This window comes from Phasianus colchicus, chromosome 23, assembly GCF_987193195.1.
Source record: "Phasianus colchicus chromosome 23, bPhaCol1.hap1.1, whole genome shotgun sequence".
Classification (NCBI taxonomy): Eukaryota; Metazoa; Chordata; class Aves; order Galliformes; family Phasianidae; genus Phasianus; species Phasianus colchicus.
Window position 1 is genome coordinate 3500196 of NC_143458.1, and position 21684 is coordinate 3521879.

The 21684-nt window shown below is 49.8% G+C and overlaps 1 protein-coding gene across 3 annotated transcripts in view; it reads left to right on the forward strand.

Annotated features, from left to right (window-relative positions):
- The window catches only part of GRIK4 (glutamate ionotropic receptor kainate type subunit 4), a 125030-nt gene that overhangs the window by 28059 nt on the left and 75287 nt on the right, over positions 1 to 21684 (forward strand). For 2 of the 3 annotated variants that reach the window (XR_016459542.1, XM_090123367.1), the window contains exon 2: positions 7369 to 7500. Coding sequence is in view for 2 of the 3 variants with exons in the window: in XM_090123367.1 (XP_089979493.1) it covers positions 7419 to 7500 (82 nt within the window). In the remaining variant the exon portion in view is untranslated. Of the gene's footprint in view, positions 1 to 5697; positions 6264 to 7368; positions 7501 to 21684 lie in introns of those variants that run through there. The other variant, XM_090123368.1, reaches the window with a different exon arrangement.

The window sequence follows — 21684 nt, forward strand, 5'->3', positions numbered from 1 at the left end:
CAGGTTTAGTGTGATTTGAGGAAGGGAATGTGTTCCAAATGCAGCTGGAAAAACGCTGCTCGAGTTTTCCAGCCTCTGGGTTGTTCCTGACTGGAGCTAATGATGATGGATGAGTCCTGCAGAGCGCTCTTCATCTCGAGACCTCAAAGCTCTTCACTGGAGAGATCTGCAGTGTTATTCTCACTGAGTCCAGGTGGTGAAATTAATGTGTTAAGAGAGAAAACAGTTGATCCAAGCAGCGGTCTTGGGGATGAAACCCCTGGTGTCGTGCTTTGCCATGCTGGATCCATTGCCTTTCCCAGCCCTGAGGCTTTGCTGAGAGTTTGATTTCTCAGTCCAGCCCAGATCAGAAACTCACACCTCTCACCCATGTGTATCTGCTAGCCACTAGCTTCAGTGAGGCCCCATAGAGTGTTCCTAACCCCGTCTCCTAGCATCTGCTCTGTTCTTACGACGACGAAATCAAGCAGGAGATTATAAACAGCCTCACCCTTCTGCTGAGCATCTGCTCTGAGCGCCATGTGCCTGTGCTTTTAATCCTGTAAACTGCTCACAAAGTATCAGCAGAGGTGCCATAAATTTGTCAGGTTTTTTTTTTTTTTTTCTGGGACTTGACAGCTCCTACAGCTCACTCAACCCCTGGAAATGAGCGGACCTTGTGGCTGCATGAAGACATGGCCCTGTGCTCTCCGTAGCATCGTGTTCCTGAGCGATGTCTGGCCCTGAGCTCCATGAGGAAGGGGCTGCAGGCACAGAGCCATCCCTGTGCTTATCAGCCCATGTTAATCCTCACATCAGTGTGGTCACACCACATGTAAGGGCGGAATTCTATCAGCGAGGTACTTGGCTGCTCCTCTAACATGTCTTTGTCCTTATGCCAGATCACTGAGCAGCCTCTTGTCTTACTTGGTCCAATTTGAGCTTCAGCTGCTCTGGTTTGTATGACGGCATTGCTGTTCCAGTTGAACCCTGGGCATAGCAACACTCCTATGGGACTGCTGGGTGTGTGTGCTGGTCCAGGTACCCAATGCATAGAGCTGCACCAGCACCTGTAGGAAGTCCCCAACACTGGGAAAATCCATCAGGTGTAGGCGTTCAGCAGTGATGAACTCACCCTTCTGAGATGCTGACATGCAGCACGTGGATGGTCTGAGGAGACTTTTTCTGTGTAGAGACAAATGGGCTTCCAAGCTGTGAAACTGCTATGGGAATAACAACAGGGGAATGGAGATGTGGTTTGGTTTGCTTGGTTCCTTCCTCCTTCGTGTTGGTCCAGGTGTGACCACTGCAGCTCTTATGAGCACTGTGTGGTGGTTTGCCCAAGTGCTGGTGGTAGCCTGGAGACAGATAGTGGCTCTCTGTTGGGGAACTCCCTCTTCGTTAAGGAATTTATCAGCTGAAAAAATCTCTAGGGTGGAAAGATCTATTTCTGTCAACTGGAAATCCCTGTAGTCCATGAGCACAAGCTTGGCAATCTCCCCTATTTAGATAAAACTTGAACCCTTCCCTTTTCTGCTGTGCAGCACCATGTGTGGGTATCTCCTCCTGTAGGGTCAGGGCAATGCTGGCATTCATGTTCCTTGTGAACTTGGAGCTTTGCTCCCACTGCAGCCCTGCACAGAGATTCATTCCATCCCCCAGGAGCTGATTAAACGCACCCACTGAAGTTAAAGGGAGCTGGAGATAACCCCATAGTGTGTGGGGCTGACAGCACCCTGCATGGCCCTGATTCCCAGCTGGGGGGAAATCAAATTAACATTTCCCAGCATGGAGAGGAAAAAAAAAAAAAGGAAAAGAGGAAAAAAGAAAAATTCCAAGCAAAAAAGCCCCCCACAGAGTTCATCTGGTGGATGGAGTTACATTAAGCGAATGGAAATTAAAGGCTTTTCATAGAGATCTTCAGCGTAATTTGATGGAAGACTTTAATTATTTCAACGCGTTGAAGAAAAGGAGCTGGGAAGGATTGGGGAGTGCTCATAAAAATCTCTCTTTATAAGTGCTTTGAGCCATTCTCGGGCTGAAAAGCTGCTGTCAGCTTAAGGAAGAGTGGTTGGGCATTGGTGGAAGGCTGCAGTGGGTTTGGATCTGTGGGATTTTGCAGCCAGAAGGCTCATCTCCCCTCTGGCACCCCAGGAGCTTGGGAACTGCATGATGCTTTGTTGAACTGATGTGGTCTTGGTCTGTGCTCACTGCCCATTGAACCTGAGGACAAAACCCACAGGTGCGTGTCATTCCTCTGCTCACAATGCAGATGCAAAGGGAATTTTTGCAATTCAAGCCAAGGAATCATTGAGGGTGGAGAGCACCTGTAAGATCATCAAGTCCAGCTGTCAACCCATCTGTCCTACAGATCCACGTGTGGCCTGTGGATGCAAATACGGTCATCTCAAAGATAGAGCAGCCACACTTGGATCTCTGGGCTGTAAGCAGGGAGGCTGCATGTGGGACAGTTGCCCACGGAGAGCTTCAGTCTCCTGCAGAGGTGGCTCAGTCTGAGCGAGTTCTGCACTGAGGAGCGGGCTGATGGACCTCTGCAAACAGGAGAAGGTGGTTCATAACTTGGGCAGAACCCTACGTGAAGCCTGAAGCTGTGTGGGATTTGTGAGTGTTATGGCAGTGATGGAAGTAAAGCAGCAGGGTATGTGGGCAACCCGTTGCTCTGGGATGCTTTCTCTGCACGTCTGTAGCTGTGCAGTTCTGTGCTCTGTGCAGACATTCCCCCTCTGCTCCCAGCCCATCCCACCCCACTGTTTTTGTGCACGTTCTCAGCTCAGCCATCCCTGTTCCCACCTCCCTCAGAGCCATATGCTGTGTTGTCCCCACACACACCCCAAATCCACGCTGCGTTGTAGTGTACACACCAACCACACCTCCCAATCTTAGCCTGTCCCATACGTCCCCTCCCAGCCTCCAACTGGGGCTTTTGGGGCTGGAATGGCTCACAGTGTTTTCTGGGTCACGGATGACACATGAACCTATTTATTTCCCTTTAGGTTTGGTGGCTGTAAGAGGAGCAGAGGCCATAAAGCACTTTGCACAGGTTGAGGTGGTGGAGACTTCTTTGTTTTCCCTTCTTTCTCATACTGAATCTGCCACAGATGTGCAGGAAACAGAGCTGCCTCTTCCCTGCAACCCTGAGATTGGGCTGATGCTTCTAGGGGCTTTTTCTCCCCCTGGTTCATGTTTTAGGACTTCTCTTGTGTGTATGGGGACCTGCTGGGAGTGATTCTTCTGCACTATGGGCTCTGGAGTGGGGCTCAGCCCAGTGGGATTCTGCTCTTTAGAGAGCCAAAGTGTTTCCATCACAGCATTTTGATGAAAGGGCATCCTGTGGGGAAATACTCCTCTTGGGTCAGGAGAACGCCAAACATCTTCAAAGGGAAAGTTGGTGGTTTTCAAGACCACATCTTGAAGAAGGTTCACTGGCTGCAAACACACCACTGGGAGCAGCTTCCCAGAAGTGTGTATGCTCAGCAGAACAGAACCACAGCACAGAAGTGTGACAGAAATGGAATTACTGCTGGTTTGAAGGAGATTGGAGAGATGGTTTTCTGAGCAGAAGCTACATGGGGATACATCCTTCCATCTCAGGAACTGCCTGGGGACACCTCCTTCCATCCAGGAGCCACACAGGGACAGCACCTGCCGTGGTCACAGACGTAGGTTGGTGTTTGGACTTATTGATCCTACTGCTCTTTCCAACCCCGCTGATTCTCTTGTGCCAGGAGCTAGGTGTGGGCAGCCCCACTGATGGCAGCTGCTGGGAGGAAACCTGCAGTTTTTCCACCCACAGCTGCCCCCTTTCCCTTTGTCATGATGATTCCTGCATGATAGCAGCCCAGGAGTGCCTGAAGTGGGCAGAGCAGACGTGTGCAAGGCTTTTAATTGCTGCTGTTTGCTGATATGGTGGGCAGGGGGGAGAGACAAAATCCCATGTATGATCTTAGCATTCTCTTTCCTATTTTTTTCCTTTTTTCTTTCCACCTCAATGTGATGTGAGGTGATGCCAGCCCCAACCCTGCCCAAGGCTGGATCCTTCCCGTGCTTGTAGGGCTGGAGGTTGTCATGCTGCAAAATATCTGACTTAATTCCTTGTCTGGATGAGGAATTGGGATGGAGACATATTGTTTTTACCCTGAAGCAATGAGGACAGGAGTTGGTCAGGATGTGCTGATGCTGGGGAGGAGGTGGGCAGCGCTGAGGTTTTGGCTGCAACAATACCTCATGATTTACCTGTGTTAATTACACATTTTGCAGCAGAAAACATATTGTTCCTGGCTTTGCGTGGGGCGATCTTTCAGTTTAATTGAACTCTCATATCAGCATCCCTGGGGCAGATGTGTGGCTCCCTTCCCACCCCGGGTCACACAGCACACCCTCTGGCCTACAGTCACCTGTTGCAATGCTTTTCAGCCTTTTTCCCTCTCATTTGAGCCTCTCCACAGAAAAAGCTTTGCAAAAGGCAGCAGCTCTCTTTGCCTGCTGAAAGAATGGGGGAGGCTCTGTGAAGCCATTTGTTGATATTTCCCGACAGTTTTTCAGCATTCCTCGCTGCTCTGCAGCTGTTAAATGTGTTGTCTCAGCTGCGAGGATGGCTCCAGCTTTTCTCGAACCGCATTTTCTCACCATCCATCCAGGGATGCAGAGAGAGATCCGTCAACGCCAAAGCCACCTCCAAAGTAGCATTTTGGGTGAAAGTCTGCTTCTGTAGAAGCAAAAGGAGTTTACATCGGGACTGTAGGTTTGGAAAGTGAGGTGCTTGCTGAGGCAGACGTGGCTTGAGCAGGGAAAGAGCAGGATTGGCAGTGCTGAGCAGTGCAGCTGTTTCTCCTGAGCACCCCTGGCAGGGCAGCTCCGGAGAGATGTGGCTGCGGTTGGGTTCACTGTTGCTGTATAGCAGCCGCAGGAGGGATTTATTCTGCAATTATAGCGTTTTATTCTCCCTTTTGGCTCTTCGCTGTGCCAAGAAATTTTCTGTGGGAAGCTGGAAGTGTCAGGAAGACATTGCAGTAGTGACGGAGAGGAGTATTGTTGCTCGGTCGTTAAAAATGTATAAGCAGCTTCAGGAACGCATTGCTTCTTCTGAGAGGGATATTGTCCTTAATTCTGCTTGGTGTTTAGAGACTTTTATCTTCTGAGAGAGCCCACAACTGTTTGTCTAGGCTTGATTTATTTTCTTCTGAATTTTCAAGGCTAAACTTGAAGAGAGAATTAAAGGGAAAAGAAGAAGACAGACTGATGCTGTGCGGAGCTTGGCCAGCGCGTTGGGCAGCCCGTGGCCTACAGCTGTCCTAAGATCCAGCACTGATCTGCAAAGCTGCGTCCCCATAGCTCCCAACACTTTGTTGTCATAATCCTTCCATCCCCGAATGTAGAGAACAAGAGGAACCTGGGGGCACTGAGGGAATGAAGAGAATGCAGAGGACTGCAGTGCTGTGAGAATTGAAGCCCTGATGCTATGCTAAGGGAGAAGCGTCTGCTCCCTGCCCTCTTTCTCATCTTTGTGTTCCACTCTTCGTCCCAGGCACAGTGCTGGAGCACCTCCATCACCAGATGGTCCCTTGTAGGGGGGTGGGAGGCTGTGCAGCGCTGCTGTTTGCTGAACACAAGGTGTGTTCCTATTGCCGACAGCTGTCCCTCGGGTTAGCGCTCACAAAACCAAGCGCTGCGAAGTTGTTCTGAGCAGTGGGTAATGCTGAGGTGAAGGCAGCCCCCTTCTGTGCTCCATGTTCCAGGTAATTACAGCCCCGCCGCTCGCCGAGTGGGGCACAGCGGGTGCCCTGTGTTTGTTATTTGCCTTTGCTATTAACTCCATGCTGGCGATGCAGAGGCAGCTGCATGCCTGCAAACCTCGTGCTTCAACCTCTTCACCACACCAAGCTGCAGACAGGAGCAGCTCTCTGTCCTGGATCTGTGCTGCATTGGGATCAGCGTGTGGGGTGCACACCGTGCTGTTTTCCCTTTCCCTGCTGCAGCCCTTGAGGCTCCTGCCCTGCAGATGCAGGTATGATACTTGCCCGTGCATTTTGGGGCAGCACAGCACGCTGGGGCTTTGGGAGCTTCGTGCACAGCTCCAGTGGAGTATTTGCAGGTGGGTAAATCCAACTCACTCCTGCTGCTTTGTCAATAGCTCGGAAAGTTCTGCAATAACTGCTTCGAAGTGCTCAAATGATATGTTGCTCCACAGTCTGCCTCTGCTGCTGCTGCCAACGCTTCTGAGCAACCAATTTACCACACGCTTCACCTTTTTGGGCTTTTCCCTGGTAAGCATTACTCTGTGACTCCCACTGGAAAGAGAAAATTGCCATTGCCCTTTGCAGAGGTGGGGTAATGACTTTCAGGTGGGATTGAGCAGCTCCTGCTGCTTTAACATGTGCTGAGCAGGAAACCAGAGCACACTTGGGATGCCTGGCTAACACCTGAGCCAACACCTGATTTTGTTAAATGTGAGAGCACAGAAGCTCAGATTTCCTCTAGCAATTTGTGGTGCAGGAGGTGAGTGAATGTGGGCTCAGCCCCTGCCTTGCACCATCCCTATGGGCACATATTTGGCAAATGGAAGAGTGCAGGAGTGTTTGCCAGAAAGCTGGAGGAGAGAGAAGGGAACAGGAAACGCTCAGAGTCAGCGTTTAGGGACATTACTGCCTGCAGAGATAATTTCATCAAGATGAGGGACAAGAATTTCTTTCATAAAGCAAAATCTTGATCTAACTAGTGGAAATGGTGTTTGTTAACAACGTGTTTAACCGCGCGGCGGGGATCTGTGTGGAACAGTGTGCTGTTACCTGCACTAAGGAGGGCTTTGCGGGTTCTTCATGAGCCCCTCTTCATTCTGTCAGTGTTGGGATTTTGAACGTCAGAGCTCTGTGCTGGGCATGGGACTGACTGGCAGGAGGAGGGGAGAATGGACCCTCAGGGTCTCCTCCTATTGGGAAGGAAATGGGGAAGGAGATGGGGCTGGAGCAGCGTGAGGAGCTCCTGTCCTGGTCAGTCTCTGACTCCCATCCCTTAATTTGTATTTTGCTATGAGCGTTTGGTCCTATCCCAAACCCAGTCTGTTGCAGGTTGCTTTAAATTTAAAAGGAAATATATATATATATACGAGGAATGAAATAAGATGTGACTCAATATTGATTTCCATTTGTTTTTGTGGAAATGCTACCATTGCCAAGATGAAATATTTGGACTTTTCCTTGGTTTTCTCTCCCATATTTTGCTAGAAACCAATTGCCCAATTTGACTCCAATTCCCAAACAATTCGTGGTCTGTCGATTGCTCCCTCCTCCCCTCTGGTCAATGGATCCTCATCGCAGCTCCAACACCCCATCCTCACTCCGCGGTGCTCACGGTGCTGTGCTCTCCCCACAGAGTGATGTCATGCCCAAACCACCGTTGGGCTCCATGAGGATTTATGGAAGATGCCCCGTGTATGGGCGCCTCTGGTGCTCCTTCTGCTGTGGCTGATGAGGACGGCTGCCAGCCCACACGCCCTGCGCATCGGTGAGTGCCATCCTTGGGTTCCTATTGTGGGGGGTCGGAACTGCAGCCCTGTACTTGTGTTCTTGTCATGTTGCAAATGAAATGTCTTGGTTTTTGTTTGTGAGTGTACGCGTTTGCATTGGTTTTTACGGCGCTAATGTTTCCTGATGGGAACCTCTTTCTGTGTAAATGGGAAGTGAATGCTGCTCCTGGAGGAGGCGCTGAGAGATGGAGCTCCCTCCTCCCCACGTCAGCCCCCTGAGCTCTGCAAAGAAAGAAGCGATTTCGGTTGCAAATGTATTTGTCCCCACGTTGATGAGAGTGGAGTGTTTGAGCCCGAACTGAGCGTCCCACAAGAACATTAATAACTCAAAGCTGCTCCATTTGTAACTGAGTCCCAAACATTTCTTGTCCTCTGGGCTTTATTAAAAAGTGCTCAGGAAGAGGCACTGTCATCTCTGCTTCTGCCTGCGTGGATTAGGGAAAAGAAATGCATCCGGAAACCTCATAATGAAACCTGCTGTTGGGAAGGATCTGCCTCTCCTGGCAGTTCTCTGGAGCTATCAGCTGTTCTTTTAACTATTTTTTGCAGATAAGCTAATCTCTTCCTGTGTGCATTTGCAGCTTTCACAGGTGATGCATGAAGTAAAATTACTTCTCCCCTTTGCTTGCAGAGCTTGGAGTGGCTCAGAAATGCAGCTGGGCTGTTAGACAGCCCCTCCGTGGTGCTTGGGGAGCACTGGGGTTACGTGTTGGTGGAAGGTCCTCCTCCTCCTCCTCCTGGACCTAGGGTGAGGATGGGAAGTGCATTATGAGGGAATCGAAGGATGAGGATGGATGGATGTTATGTTGAAGGACGGGGATGGATGGGATGTTATGATTAGAAGGAGGGGGATGGATGGATTGTTATGAGGATATTGAAGGATGGGGATGGACAGGATGTTATGAGGATATTGAAGGACGGGGATGGCTGGGATATTGAAGGTGAAAACTCCTTCATGGCACTGGGGCTGCAGATGGTGAGGAGTTGGCTTGGCTGCCCTCCTGCACTGGAGGGGAATGAGGAGGTGTTTCCAAGAGCTGGGTTGGGAGAGGGGGATCTGCCTGCCAGATGAGAATCTGCCTGCCATGGCTGTTTTTGTCTTCTGTGCTGGTTTCCACAACTGGCTAAAGGAAATCTTAATGCTCCAGTGGGTCTTAAGTCACATCCTTAATATCAATTATTCTCCAGCGTAGGTTAGATTGCCAATTTGTGCTGCCCAACGTCAGCACACAACTGCATGCCTCAGTGCTTAGCACAGATGCAGGGTGTGAGCAGCAGGTGCTGGTTCATGGGAGCATCCTTAGTTTTGCATGCCCCAAGCTGCAGCACTGCTCTATGGGGCTGGGCTCCATCCCAGGGAGTCCAGAATAGAAATACTGGGCTTCTTCATCTGGATAGGGTAAGGAAGTGCAACTGGCACTAGGATGCAGCAAAGGGAATGCAGGGGTTGAGATTTCAGGAGTAATGTTGCTGTGGGTTGCTTCTAACAAGCACCAGCGGTCACAGCTTCTGTGCCAGGTGATGCTACGTGTGGGCAGGCAGAGAGCCTGAGCTCATGTCCCCAAGTGCCCCTATTTTGGGGGTGGGACACCTACAGTCCTGAGCTGGGTCTGAAGAACTCAAGGGGCTCAGGTCTCAGCCAGTTCCCACAGCAGTGGGTCTGAAGCAGCTCCTTTGAAAACAGAGTCAGCAGCAGATGGGTGAAGCGCTGAGGAGGGGGTTGGGGTTTTGTTTCTGTTTTGTTTCTAAGATGCAGTTTTATTTTAAAAAAAAATCAGGAAAGAAAGAAGACACAAAATAAAAGGAAAGAAAAATATGACTGGCAGCCCTGAAACCATTCCCCAAAGCATGCTGTGGGCAAAGTAGGGTGATAAAGCATCTAGCAACATCAGTCGGCACTGCATATTGAAGGAAAGCAGAATGTTGGAATATTCGAAACAAATGCAAGCTGACATTTAAAATAACCCTGAAAGCCATCTGGTAATGAACCAGGGGAATGCACTGGGGTCAGTATGTGTGTTGCATCAAAGGGAGCCTTGGAGGTATCGTTGGTGCAAAATGCAGAGTATGGCCCATAGGGTGACCACCTTTGCATGGCATGCACAGGACCAGTCTGTAGCCTGCTCTATGCTTGGAGAAATTGCTGTTTATTTTCTCTTCTTGATGCACAGGAAATACGGTGCTTCAAATCTTATCTTCAGGCTTGAACTCCGCATTCCCTACTGCTCTCATCCTGGAGGGGCTCTGCTAGTGAGCGTTGTGCAGGAGACCTTTGTGGGGAAAACAAGGACCTGAGCACTCTGCTTCTCTTATCTGAGAGCCTTTTGTTTACCAATCAGCTCTCCTTGTCTGTCTCTGTGAGGTTCCATCTCCTTAGACAAAACCAGTCCATGTCACAGAGTGGCAGAATGGCTGAGGTTGGAAGGGGCCACTTGGGATCAGCTCATCTGACCTCCTGCTTCAGGTAGCATCATTTGGGTCACACACAGGTGGGATGTCCCACCAAAACTGGTGCTCACCTGACTGTCACCTTGTGCTCACCCCCACCCAAAGCTCAGAGGGACCTCAGCTCTCTCCTGTCCACCCCAGAGGTCGGCAGGGAGGATGGCAGGTGCAGGGTGCAGGATATTTCACTTGGTGAAACCCCATGCCTGATGATCCACTGGAAGAGCAGGCTCCAAGAACCCAAAATGACAGTGAGGTGTGAGCAGAAGAGCCAGCCTGAGGCATTAGTCCTTGCTTCTAGGCTGGGTTCCCAAAATCTGGAGTACTGAAAGGGCTGTGAATCTCATACACCTGCAGAGCTCCTGGAACTGCAATGTTAAGGAAACGTTCTTGGGATCCTCTAGAGCATGGGAAGACATTGCCATGCAGCTGTGGGTGCTGGAATAGATGGGAAGAGACAGTCTGGAACCACGCATCCAGCAAACATCCCTCCCTTTGCTTCCTGCTGCTCTGCATGGCCCTGAGTAGCAGAGCATTGTTGGTGTCTCCTTGCATCATCTTGGAAACTGATATTTATTTCAGGTTTTCTGAGTTATGTGTACAAGCCCTTATTTTTTTTTTTAGGAAGTCCTTCTTGAAGATGTACCATGATAATAGGAAATTCTAAGAAATTATTAGCAGATTGGTATCTCAGATCATTGCTATGGGACGTGGATTTGATGACACTGAGCATCTCCCACCCCTCTGAGCAGAGCTATTTTGCCTTATCCATCCCTTAACTGGGAGTCAGTGCACGTTGTGCACCCTTGCTTTGGTTCATTATGTAGCCACGTGTGTGTGATATGGTGACAGATCCCAGTGGGAAGTTGCACTGCTCATTCAGCACAAAGCAGGACAGTGGGGTGAAGGAGAGGAGCTGGGGAGAGGGTTGGTGCTGCTCTGTGTTACTGCTGTGCCATCAGAGGAGGGACAGCAGTGTGTGTATGGAAAGGTATCCCCACACCCAGGGGCAGAGGTGGGAGCCATTCCCTCTGCTTTACACCTCACACCCTGGGCAGCATTTGGTGGGTTCAGCCAGTCAGGTGTTCAGAACTGTGATCTTTTGCTTTCATGGAGTCAAAGCAGTCCTAGCAAGAGCTGCTCTGTCATTCCTTTCATTATTTTTTCATATATATGTATATGTGTGTGTGAATAAAAAGTCAATTACATGAATGAAAGATGCTTGGTTTCCTGCCCAAACAGCTGCCAGAATAAATTCCAGCCCTGAGCCCAAGCCAGACTTGTGCAGAAAGCCCTGGTGCAGCAGGAGCCTTGTGATCAGCACACTCTGCAGCCCCCTGCACGGCCCTGCCCCAGGCTCTGCCTGCAGGCAGTCAAGGAAGGATGGATTTCCTATGCTCCAAGTGGGTTTGGCTTTCTGGATGATGTCCATAGAACTGCAGACTGTGCTTGCTGGCTGCATTGTTCATGATGGGGACAAAAGAGAGTAACTAGGATAGAACCTATGCCTGAGATAGTAGCAGGAGGAAAAGTGGGTGCCCCCAACCTGGATTCTGTTCCTTGTTGGGAAAGTCCGAGGGCAGGGCAGGCAGCACCCTTCCCCAGAGCCCTTTGTTGGGTGCCCCCTATGGGGAGGAGATGTGCACAGGGCCAGGCTGTACAACCATAGAATGGGAAGGGTCCCATTAGGACCGCCGAGTCCAACTCCTGGCTCTGCACAGGACCTCCCAAAAATCAAACCATGGTCAGCAGAATGGCAGAAACAGAAGGCAGATCCCTTCCTATGCCTTCAGCATCCTAGCCTGTTGCCCAGGAGCACTCATCTCCACAAAGCAGAGAGGCAGATGCTCGTGGATCAGCTCAGAGGTGGCACTGGGGCTGCAGGAGGGCAGGTGAGTTCTCCCAAAGACACTGCTAATGAATTCCCTGTGCACCTCCAGACGCTGTAGAAGTTTGGAGAAACTAAATGGGACTTGATGTGAGAATGATGGCTGAATGTCAATTCTGCTTGGAAACCAATTCGGGAGCTGGATAGTGCTAAAAGAATTAAGATAGTTAAATGGAAATAGGTCTACTTGGTAGAGATGAAATAAGGTTTAAATGAGTGAAATTATCTGTGGATTTACCCTTGTTGGAGTCCTGCCTTATTTAATAAACTGAGTTTTTATCAGCTGGAGGAGAAGCTCAGCCTATGTGCACAGGGTGAAGGGAAGGGATCATCTGTGCCACTGTCCTCCAGAGTTGCATCCATGAGAGCAAAGTTTGCCCACGAGTGCTTTGTACTTTTGTGAGGATCTTGTTTACTGCTTGGTACGTGCTGTGGCCTTTCTTCAAGCTTCTTGGGTATTTCTTTTCCTGGTTAGAATAGAAGGATGGCTAAGGCAATGTCTCCTCTGGGTACTGAGTGTCCCTGTTCCAGCACAGGGCCATGCAGTGCATTGTGCTTCCTGGCGTGGATGGAGTCAGATCTCCTCTTGAGCAATATGTAGGAGCATTGGGAAAGAACCTCTCTGTTGTCAGGAGGAGGGGAAGAGAGAGTGCTGCAAACCTTGAGGGCTGCAATTTCGTTATGAAGGGAATCTAGTAATTATTAATGGGCCCTGATGATCTCCTTCTGCAAGAGCAGGTCTACTGCAAAAGAGCAGCCAGGTGCTCCCAGCTAACTGTAGCTGGCCTCAATGCAGATGTCACCTGTCACCTCACATGTGTTTCTGACCCATCTCTCTTCAGCAATAGTCATGAAAGCATAACTGCTCCAGATGTTCCTGAATTGTCTGTGGAGGGAAGGATCTGATCTCAGCCCAAGCCATCAGCTCTCAGCGCTGTAGGACTCTGCTGTGTGCTGCTGGAGCTGGAACCTGGGCACGAGAGCTTGCAGCATGCAGCAGGGCAGACAGGGAGGGTCAGGATGAGAGGTACAGAGGTCAGATGGACAAGGGGAAACCTATTGGAACGCCTGCTGTCTGCTAATGCTGGGAGCTCGTGCATCCTGTGCTGCTGCACTTGCGTTCAGGGAGGGAGCTAGAGCAGGGATGGAGGGAAGGGGCTCTATTTGCACATTTGTCCTTGCTGGGGGATTGCTGCAGCACATGGCAGATGCTGGGGCTGATTGGCATGTGCTGTGTCCTCTGGGATTATTCCTGCTTTCATATCATAGAGGTGCAGTCAGGATGAATGCCTGGGATCTCGCCCTCATCCCACATGAGCTTAAGTCTTCTGTGATGTTCCTGCCAACCCCAGGGGATAACACAGACTGAAAAGTCGCAGTGTAGTGGCAGTTTGGGTTTGTCTGAGGACCTCCTTCCCAGCCCCAATTTGTGGTTATGCTTGGGCAAGACAAACCCACCAACCTGTGCTCAAAAGCTGCCCCATCTCGCTGCTTTGTAGACGTGAGTATTGTACAGGATTTGTGCTCAGGAACGTGTGTGTGCCCTCCCTGGTGTTCAACAGATAGCATTTGCTTTGCACCAGGGCTGGTTCACAAGCGTTTCATTGCACTGTGGCAGGGTTACCCTACCTTTTTTGCTGCAGGGCTGTTGTCGGGCCATGCCCAGCTGCTCTGCACTTCTTCCCATCCGACTGTCGGCAAAAGTCTGCTGTGTTGTTTGGCTCCTGCATCTCAGAACCTTTTGTTCCGCATCCCTTGCACAGAAATAGTTTGGCAGTTGCAGCCCTTTAGCATTTATTGTCTGCTGTGTTTCTACCCATTTTGGTGGCACGTGGAATATTTTGGCAAGCTTGTTGCATTGGGGCCCTGGTACAGTGGAAAGAAGCGCTTTATTTTTCCTGACGTACTCCAAAATATATCAGCCATCCCACAAGAATGGTTGCATTGGCACCAAGATATCACGGCACTTGTGCAAAATCTTTGCTGTCCCATGGAAGAGCCACCCCAGCTGTGCAGGTCCATGGCAGGAGCTGATGCTGGGTTTTGGGGACCAGCAGCTCCCAACAGAGCATTTGGGGTGATACTATGGGATAGCTGCAAGCACTATTTTGCCCAGCTTAGCATGGCTGAAGAGCATCACCAGGGTGGGATATGGGGCTGAGCAATTGGGTTTTGGAGCAGAAAGCTTGTTATCATAGTAATGGCTGTGGTTTGATGCTTGCTCTGCTCTCATGCGTTTAAATCCCATGGAGCATCTCATTAGAAACAAATGATGCCTCAGGCAAGTGGAGCTGTAGAAAAGTAATCTTTATTAAGTACCCTCAGCGGTCAGAGTTGCTTGATGAGCTCCAGAGTTTTATTTGCAGGAGGCTTGGGTTGTCTTTCAGCAGGAAAGTGCTTTGAACTCCCTCCCTTCCCTGTCTCTAGGTTACTGTTTTCTATTTCTGTGTGGTTTCAGTCCTACCAGCCCTGCAGACACTGCTGGAGGAGCTGTTGATAGTGGGAGCAAAATGAATGGAAGGGACCAGCTGTGTGTAAAGGGGACATGTGGAAGGGGATCTGCCCAGAGAACACGATGGGGAGAAGGTGTCTGTGCTGGCTGGGATGGCTCTGGGTTGGCACAGAAGCAGCCCCAGCCTCTCTGTGCACTTGGGTGATATCAAGGCATCTCAGGGTAGAAAAGGAGAGAGAAAAATTCATCTGTGGCCACTGTGCTTGGCTTTATGAAAAGGAAATGAAATGAAGGCAGGAGACCCAAAGTTCATCTCGTCTGCCTTGTCAGGCATGCAGAGCTGACACAGCAACGGACTCATTACAGGCTCCTGTGTAAATACAGGCTCTTCGCTATCGTTTTTCTCCTATAACATGTCTCATTTACTTGATAGTCTGTAATAGCTGTGGAGGAGCAGGCAGTGCTGAGCAGGTAGCAGCCCCTTGGCCACCTCTGCCATAGCAGAGCAGCAGGAGCTGTAGCACCCCAGGCTCTGTGGGGTGATGGAATGTGAAGCTGCCCACACTCCTACTGCATTCTCTTCTCCACCCCATGGCCCCAAACCTTTGGGTTTTAGTGGAAAAGTGCAAGGGATGGGGGCTGCTGGGAGTGCAGATAGCACTGCAGGGATGTGGGGGGCAGCTTCAGGTGGTGGCTTTGAGTAGAGGTTGGTGCCACTAAATGCAGGTGTGGGATGCATGCCCAGCATCTGGGGATCACTTCACATCCACAAGGTTGGGTGGCTCAGAGAAGCACTCGGTCCATGAGTTTCCACTGCTGCTGCCAGAAGGAGCGTGGAGCAGGGATGCTTTCTAACATGAGAAGGTAAAACTGAGAGCAAATAGGAAATAAAGCAAAACAAAACTCCAGAAGAATTGCCAGAAAGAGCATCTGAGTGACTAACACCCAGAGCCCGTTGGAAAAGCAGCCATTTGCTGAATATAGCTCTGACTTTAAATATCCTGGCTCCGCTCTTTGCTCTCTCCCCTCCCCCTCATCTGGAAACATTATTCATGCTTGAAAAGGCAGAACTGGCTCTGTGTGCCCAGGCTGCAGCCGGCACCTGCGGGGATGGTGCAACAGGTTGCTGTCTGCCTGCTTTATTTTATTATTATTATTATTATTATTATTTTGCAGCTGTAAGGGAGAGCAGAGCACTCTGTATGGCAGTGCGTGGTCCCAGAGGGACATCTGCACTTGCTTTTGCTTGCTCAGGTCAGTGCAGAACTTCAGATGCATCATCAATGCAAAATGTGGTGCAGTGAAGTGCAGGCATTACTTTTTCTTGCACCTCTCATTTATTTCATTATTATTATTATTATTATTTTCCTTCTGATTCTAACAGCAATCTCCAGCCATGGGTTCTGGGCCCTTTGGATTGGCTGTAACATACAACCACTTTCAGAAGAAATACAGGACCTGGTCTTTCCCTGTACAGAAAATCTTTCCCTGGGTGATAAATCTGAAGGCATTCAGTTAACAGCTGAGGGCTTGGAAGTGTAAAGAAAAAAAATAATAAAATAGCATTGCTTTTATGTGTTTTTCTAGCCAGGAAATGGAGGTGTGAGCACTGAGACCAGGTTGTTCCTTGCTGTAACAGAGATTGTATTGGAGAGCAGTGGGGGCTGGCTGCTGTGAGAGGGCATAGGGCTGAGCTCCTTTGTGCCTTTTCCCTATAAGCCTGGGCATGACACACGCCTGGTTTGGATTTCAGCCTCAGCCACCTAATGTGCTGTCTGAGCTACGGTGGAAATAGCAAGTAATTATTTACTTACTTGGTGCAATTCAGCTGCGCAAGAGCTTCATTAGAACAGCCAGCCTAGGTGATTAGTGAAGGAGGATTATTTTATTTTATTTTCTCTGTCACATTGTCTTTTAATTTGGTGAGGCTGGGTTCTGCACTGTGTGGGAGCCCTGAACGGGACTATGAGCACAGAACTGCTGAACCAAGTTCCCCTTTCCCCATATCATTCCTCAGAGCCCCTCTGATCCCACTTTGTGCTGTATTCCCATGAAAGCTGGAGGAAGCTCCATCCTGCAGAAGGCAGTGCCTCTCTTACAAGCTGGGATGATTCCATTCTCGTGGCTTTGGTGATAATCCCCTTCACCATGGTGCCCCTCTCTGAGGAACTTTCCTCAGGGTCTCACAGGTCCCAAATCATATTTTCTCTATATTAAATTAAAGCTCTCTCAAGGGCTGGAGGTCTGCAAGTCCTTCGATGTGTGTAGCTTTGCTGTGGTTGTAGCTCAGCTGTCTGCTCTGCTGCCTGGTTGACCCTCTGAGGCTCGGGGTAGGGATGCTGGAGATGGGTTTTCAAACTTAGGGCTGCATCCTCACAGCAGAGAGCACCAACTGGATCTGCCCTGCAGCCCTGGGCACCATCACGGCTTGGCACTGCTCCCTAAGGCCCTGTGCATGGTCAGAAGCTTTGAGGGTGCCATAGGCAGCTGATGGTGTGCAGTGGAAGCAGTGCTGCTCTGAGGCTCCCGTCGCTTCCCCTCCTGCTGCCAGGTGCTCGGCAGCCAATAAATATTTTGCTCACTACTCACTGGAGGTGGCACCTAACCAGCTGTGCTCCCACTTGGTATGGCAGGAGATTTATTCGGTTGTCCATTTATAGCTTATTATTTTCTTCTATCTGCCCCCCCCCCCCAACTTAATAGCAGTTTACTACCCACCAGGGTATACATTTTCTTCTGATTAAGTGCCATTTAGCCACTGGCTGCTTGCTCATTTTACTTTTATAGACACATTTACAGCAGCACAGACAGAGGCACCAGCGCTAGGAGCAAGGGTAAGGAGAACGGAGAGCTGCAGTGCCTTGATTAGATTGGATTCTAATAAAGTTTGCAGCTGAGCTGCATCACGGTCGTGTCTTGAGGCAATGATGCTCCGACCTGGTGGGATGGCAGCAGGATGAGCTCCAGGTCCGGCTGCATTCTGCACACAAAGCTCTGACCATCAGGGATGGATGGTTTCTGCATCGCTCCCAGCAGGTCTCTGCAGAGCGAAAAGCGATTTCCCAGTTTTCAGCAGCTGCTAATTAGTTGCAGATGATGAGATAATTTATAAAAATTAGGAGCGATTTTCTTCATTGTGCTAATATCGTTTGGCAATAAAACGGCTCTTCTAAAAGGGTGACTTTTCTCTAATGTGGGGATCAAGGCTAAAAATATATACGTGTGTACATGGGGAGCGAGGCAGCGCCGCCGCATTACCGGAGTTCATTTCAACCATAAGAATGAATTGAAATGGAAATGCAAACACGTGTGTCGCTGTGTTGGGAAGAGCTGTTTGGTTGTGTCGCCCTGATGCAGGGCAGTGCTGTGTTGGTGCAGGTGAGGTTGCTTCTGTCCCTGCACCCCAGCTGTGCAGTGACTCAGTGCCAGCATCATGAGGGTGCGGTGATGGCAGGAGGGATGAGAGCTGTGTTTTGTCTCCTGTTGAAATGTGCCTGGGGTGTGAGATAATTCCCTTTTATTAAGGGAAGAGGTGGGAGTGGAGAGGCAGTCTGAGCTCTGCTCGTCTTTGGGTTTGCTTCGTGTGCTGTGCTGTTGGTTGGTGGGAGCTTATGGTTTGGTTTGTGGTATCAATGGTAACGAGGAGACAGTTGGACTAGATGATCTTACAGGTCGTTTCTGACCTTGTGATTCTATGATTCGTTGTGGCTGATGGGATTTGGGCATCGTGTGCCCTTTGGTTGGTCCCAGAGGGGATCTGCCATTCCTGGCTGCTCTGCTGGGGTCCGTGCAGCAGAAGCAGTGCAGTTGTGCTTGAAGGAAGGCCGTGTTTGTTGGGCTGAGAAATGAATTTTCTGCAAACTCTGAAAGTTTCCAAACTCCATCGGGTTTCTAATGATGTTGTCACAATGTTAATCCCACAGGTGAGTGGCAGCATTTTGATAGCAGCAAACAAATGATGTTTCCACACAGATAACCCAACAGAGAGTTGAGCATGAGAGCATAAAGCAATTTGTCTGCTTGGGATGGGGTTGCAGCTTTCAGGCAGGGCTGGGCTCAGCTCTGGGGAGAAGGCAATCTGTGTCCTAAAAAGCCCTGAGCCAACCCCATGTCGTGGTGAGCATCTGTCCTTGCAGAATGCTGGATTCCCCATCCCTGCAGGCATTTGCAGGAGATTGGGACGGGATGCTTAGGGACGTGGTTCAGTGGTGGACTTGGTAATGTAATGGTTGGAGTTGGAGTGTTGTGTGACGATTGGACTTAATGATCCCGTGAGTCTTTTCCAGGCCATGTGCTCCTATGATGGTTTCATTCGCCAGGGGGCTGACACGTTGAGCTCAAAGGATGTTCTGTGCGCAAAAAGTTTTTATGTTTGAAGGCACTGGGCAAGCACAGAGAAGAGAAAACCACTTAAGGAGTTATTAAGTATCTAACCAACACCGGTTTCAGAAATTCCCTAACCTGAAAGTAGCTGAAGGCTGGGAAGCTATTAGCAGGAGTTATTGGATGGACTTTGGGTTTGACGGTAACATTTGTTCTCACGGCCTGGATGTGAAGTGGAGGCACAGAGAAAATGAAAGGAATTGCCTGTGGCAAGCTCTCAAATTAACACCTGCATCTCCCAAGTCCTGGACTGGTGTACTGTCCATTATGGCAGGGAGGGGCTGCGGTCCCCACCAAGCTGTGTCTGCAGTGCTGGAGCAAAGGGCTGGGCAGGAATCATTGGGTGCAGTGGATGCGTGGCTGCACTCCCAGGAAATCATTCCCAGGTGTTGTGGAAGTAGAATTGCTTTAAACTGAATTTTAGGTAGTGGCTGGGTTTTTTTTGTGTGTGTGTTTGTATATGTGAAAAAACATTCTTCTCCTGTTTCTGCAGTTCCATGTTCATTTCTTGCTTTTAATGCCATCCTTAAATATCTTCTTCATCTCTAAGTGATTTTCTTTTGCACTTTACAGTGCAGCTATCTTGCTCTCCCCATCCCTCCCTGCGTCGCATTTAGTTGCCACTTTTCTAGGAATGCTGTTATGCTCCTTCAGCCTCTATGTAGATGGTGATACATAATTCTTTCCAGCATTTTATTCGCCTCCCTTGGATCCCTACTAATTTAGACACCTGGTTTATGGTTGTGGGTGCCTGGCTTTATCTTCCTGTGTATACACACAGCGCTGTGAGCACAACCTGAGCGAGACTCCATTAGGAGGAGTTATGTCCTGGCCCAATCTTTCCTGTGATAAGCCTTTGAATCATTCCTTGTTGCATGTCCTTTTGCAATTCAGTCTCTCTTCAGCCTTGTTTTTCAAAATAGGAGCCTTCTGGTGGCACTGCCTTGGAATGTTGGCTGGGATGCCCAGGCTTGCTGTCAGAAGGACTTTCTTTGCATTTTTCAATCACAAGGGCTTCATCAGCTCCTGCCCCAAGTACGATGCAGCTCTACCACGTGTTTGCAGGTGGCTTGTGCAATGGATGGAGTCATCCTCTTTGTGTGTATTGAGCTCAGGAGGATCTTATAGCCTGCCTGCTGGCTAATGTGTGTCCTTCTGAGTACAGATTCGTCATCCCTTTGCTGCCATGATGCTTTGCATGAGGGAGAAGACTCCATCATTGTAACTCATCACTGTGCAGTGGCAAGGGTCAGCTTTTGTGGCACAGTGTGAGTGCTGGAGGGTTTTGTGCTTTGCAGAAGAATGGCAGGCTGCATTCAGACCAGAAGGGCCACTCTGAAATGGGGTAGATCAGAACAAGTCTGCTGTGTGTGTTCAAAGGGGGAAAAAAGTGGTAGAGAGGAGGCAGCCAATTTGGGGTGGGTCCATCTCCCAGAGAAGTGCTGGGAGCTGCTCGTACTGAGCTGTAGGTGTGGGGAGAGCAGAAATGGGGATGATGAAGCAGAGTGATGAGGAGGGACCCGGCCCGTCTCTCATTAGCAAATGCTGTTTGCTTTTTAGAAGGAAACAACGCAACTTCTCAGTCCCCTTGCCCTTCGGGTCAATAAAATGAGCACTAACTAATGCACGAAACAGGGACTCCACAACTTTATTACACGTGTAAAATCAATTGCCATTATCTAGCTCCCTTTCTATTGATCCGTGCTGCAGTGTGTCAACGTGTGCTGGGAGCAGACCTTGCTCCTCCTGGTGTATCCATGTGTGGTTGTGCTGAAGATTGGAAGATGCATGGAGCATGTTGGTCTCTTCTGATGGCTCGGACCATCCTTGGGCCATCTGTAGGGCTGCTCGCATGTATTTCCCATGTCAGCTCACCCTGAGCAGCAGCAGGGCCATGTGCTGAGCACAGTGGTCAGCTTGTAATGCAAAAGGCCACGCAGCCTTGTGAGAAGGGTTACTGAGAGGAATTTGTAGCTTCCAGACTGCCGCTGCGAGCCTTGGGTGGAAATGGCAACGTCGCTAATAAGGCCTAATTGGCTATTAAAGGAGGAAGCAGCCCCAGAGATGCAAAGGGCCAATTAACCCTGGGAGCTGGGAGCGTGGCACTGTTGCTGCGCAGCGGTGTGTGCAGGAGCCCTGAGAACTGGGTACAGAAAAGGAGCAGCGGAGGTCCTTACCCAAATCCTTTTGAAGTAGCTTGGAATGTTTCAGGCACGCAGCAGGGGAAGTGCTGCTTTCGTGGCTGGGTGAGTGCTGAGCATCCTACAGAAATGAAGCATCTTGGGGAGCCTTTAATTGGGGTCTGCCCAGCTCCAAGGAGCTGAGAGCCTTGTTCCTGTGTGGTGCAGGGAGTCAGACAGCCCTGGAAGGCTGAGATGGCTTTGGGAGCACACCAGCCTAAGGCTGCTGCAGGCAATGGGGGCCAGGGAGCTCCATCAGTTGTGCTTCCAAGCCCCTCCTGAGATCAGGGCTGCAGGGAGCACTGTTTTGACACAGGCTTGTCAGTGATTGTCAGTAAACAAATTGCCTCTAATGGTTTTGTCCTCTAATAGATACCAGTCTGTCTTATTAAAGGCAAACAGAGGTAATTAGCATTGCAAAGGAAGCTACCTTTTTTCGTTGTCTGTTTTTCTGTGAGGAGAGTGCAGTCAAAGGGTTGGGTGCGTGGGGAACTGGGAGCTGACATGGGCACCTGTTGAAGCCCATTGCCTTCCAAACCTTTGTTGCCTTGGGCTGGCAGTGTGTGCTGTTGCTGTGCTGGAAGAATTTCTCTCCCCTCTGTTGATTTTTATGATTTCTAATTTTTTGTGTTTTTGCTGCTCTGAACTTTGACCATTATGTGTTGCTGTGAGTCCTATCTAAGCCAGGGATGGGTTGGAAAGCAGGGCTCAGCTTGCTGGCCTGGGGAAGCAGCAGAATGATGTTCTTTGCTTCTTGCTTGGCCTCTCATGTTGTAGAAGGAAGACAGCTGTGCCTGTAGGGTTGGCCTCATGG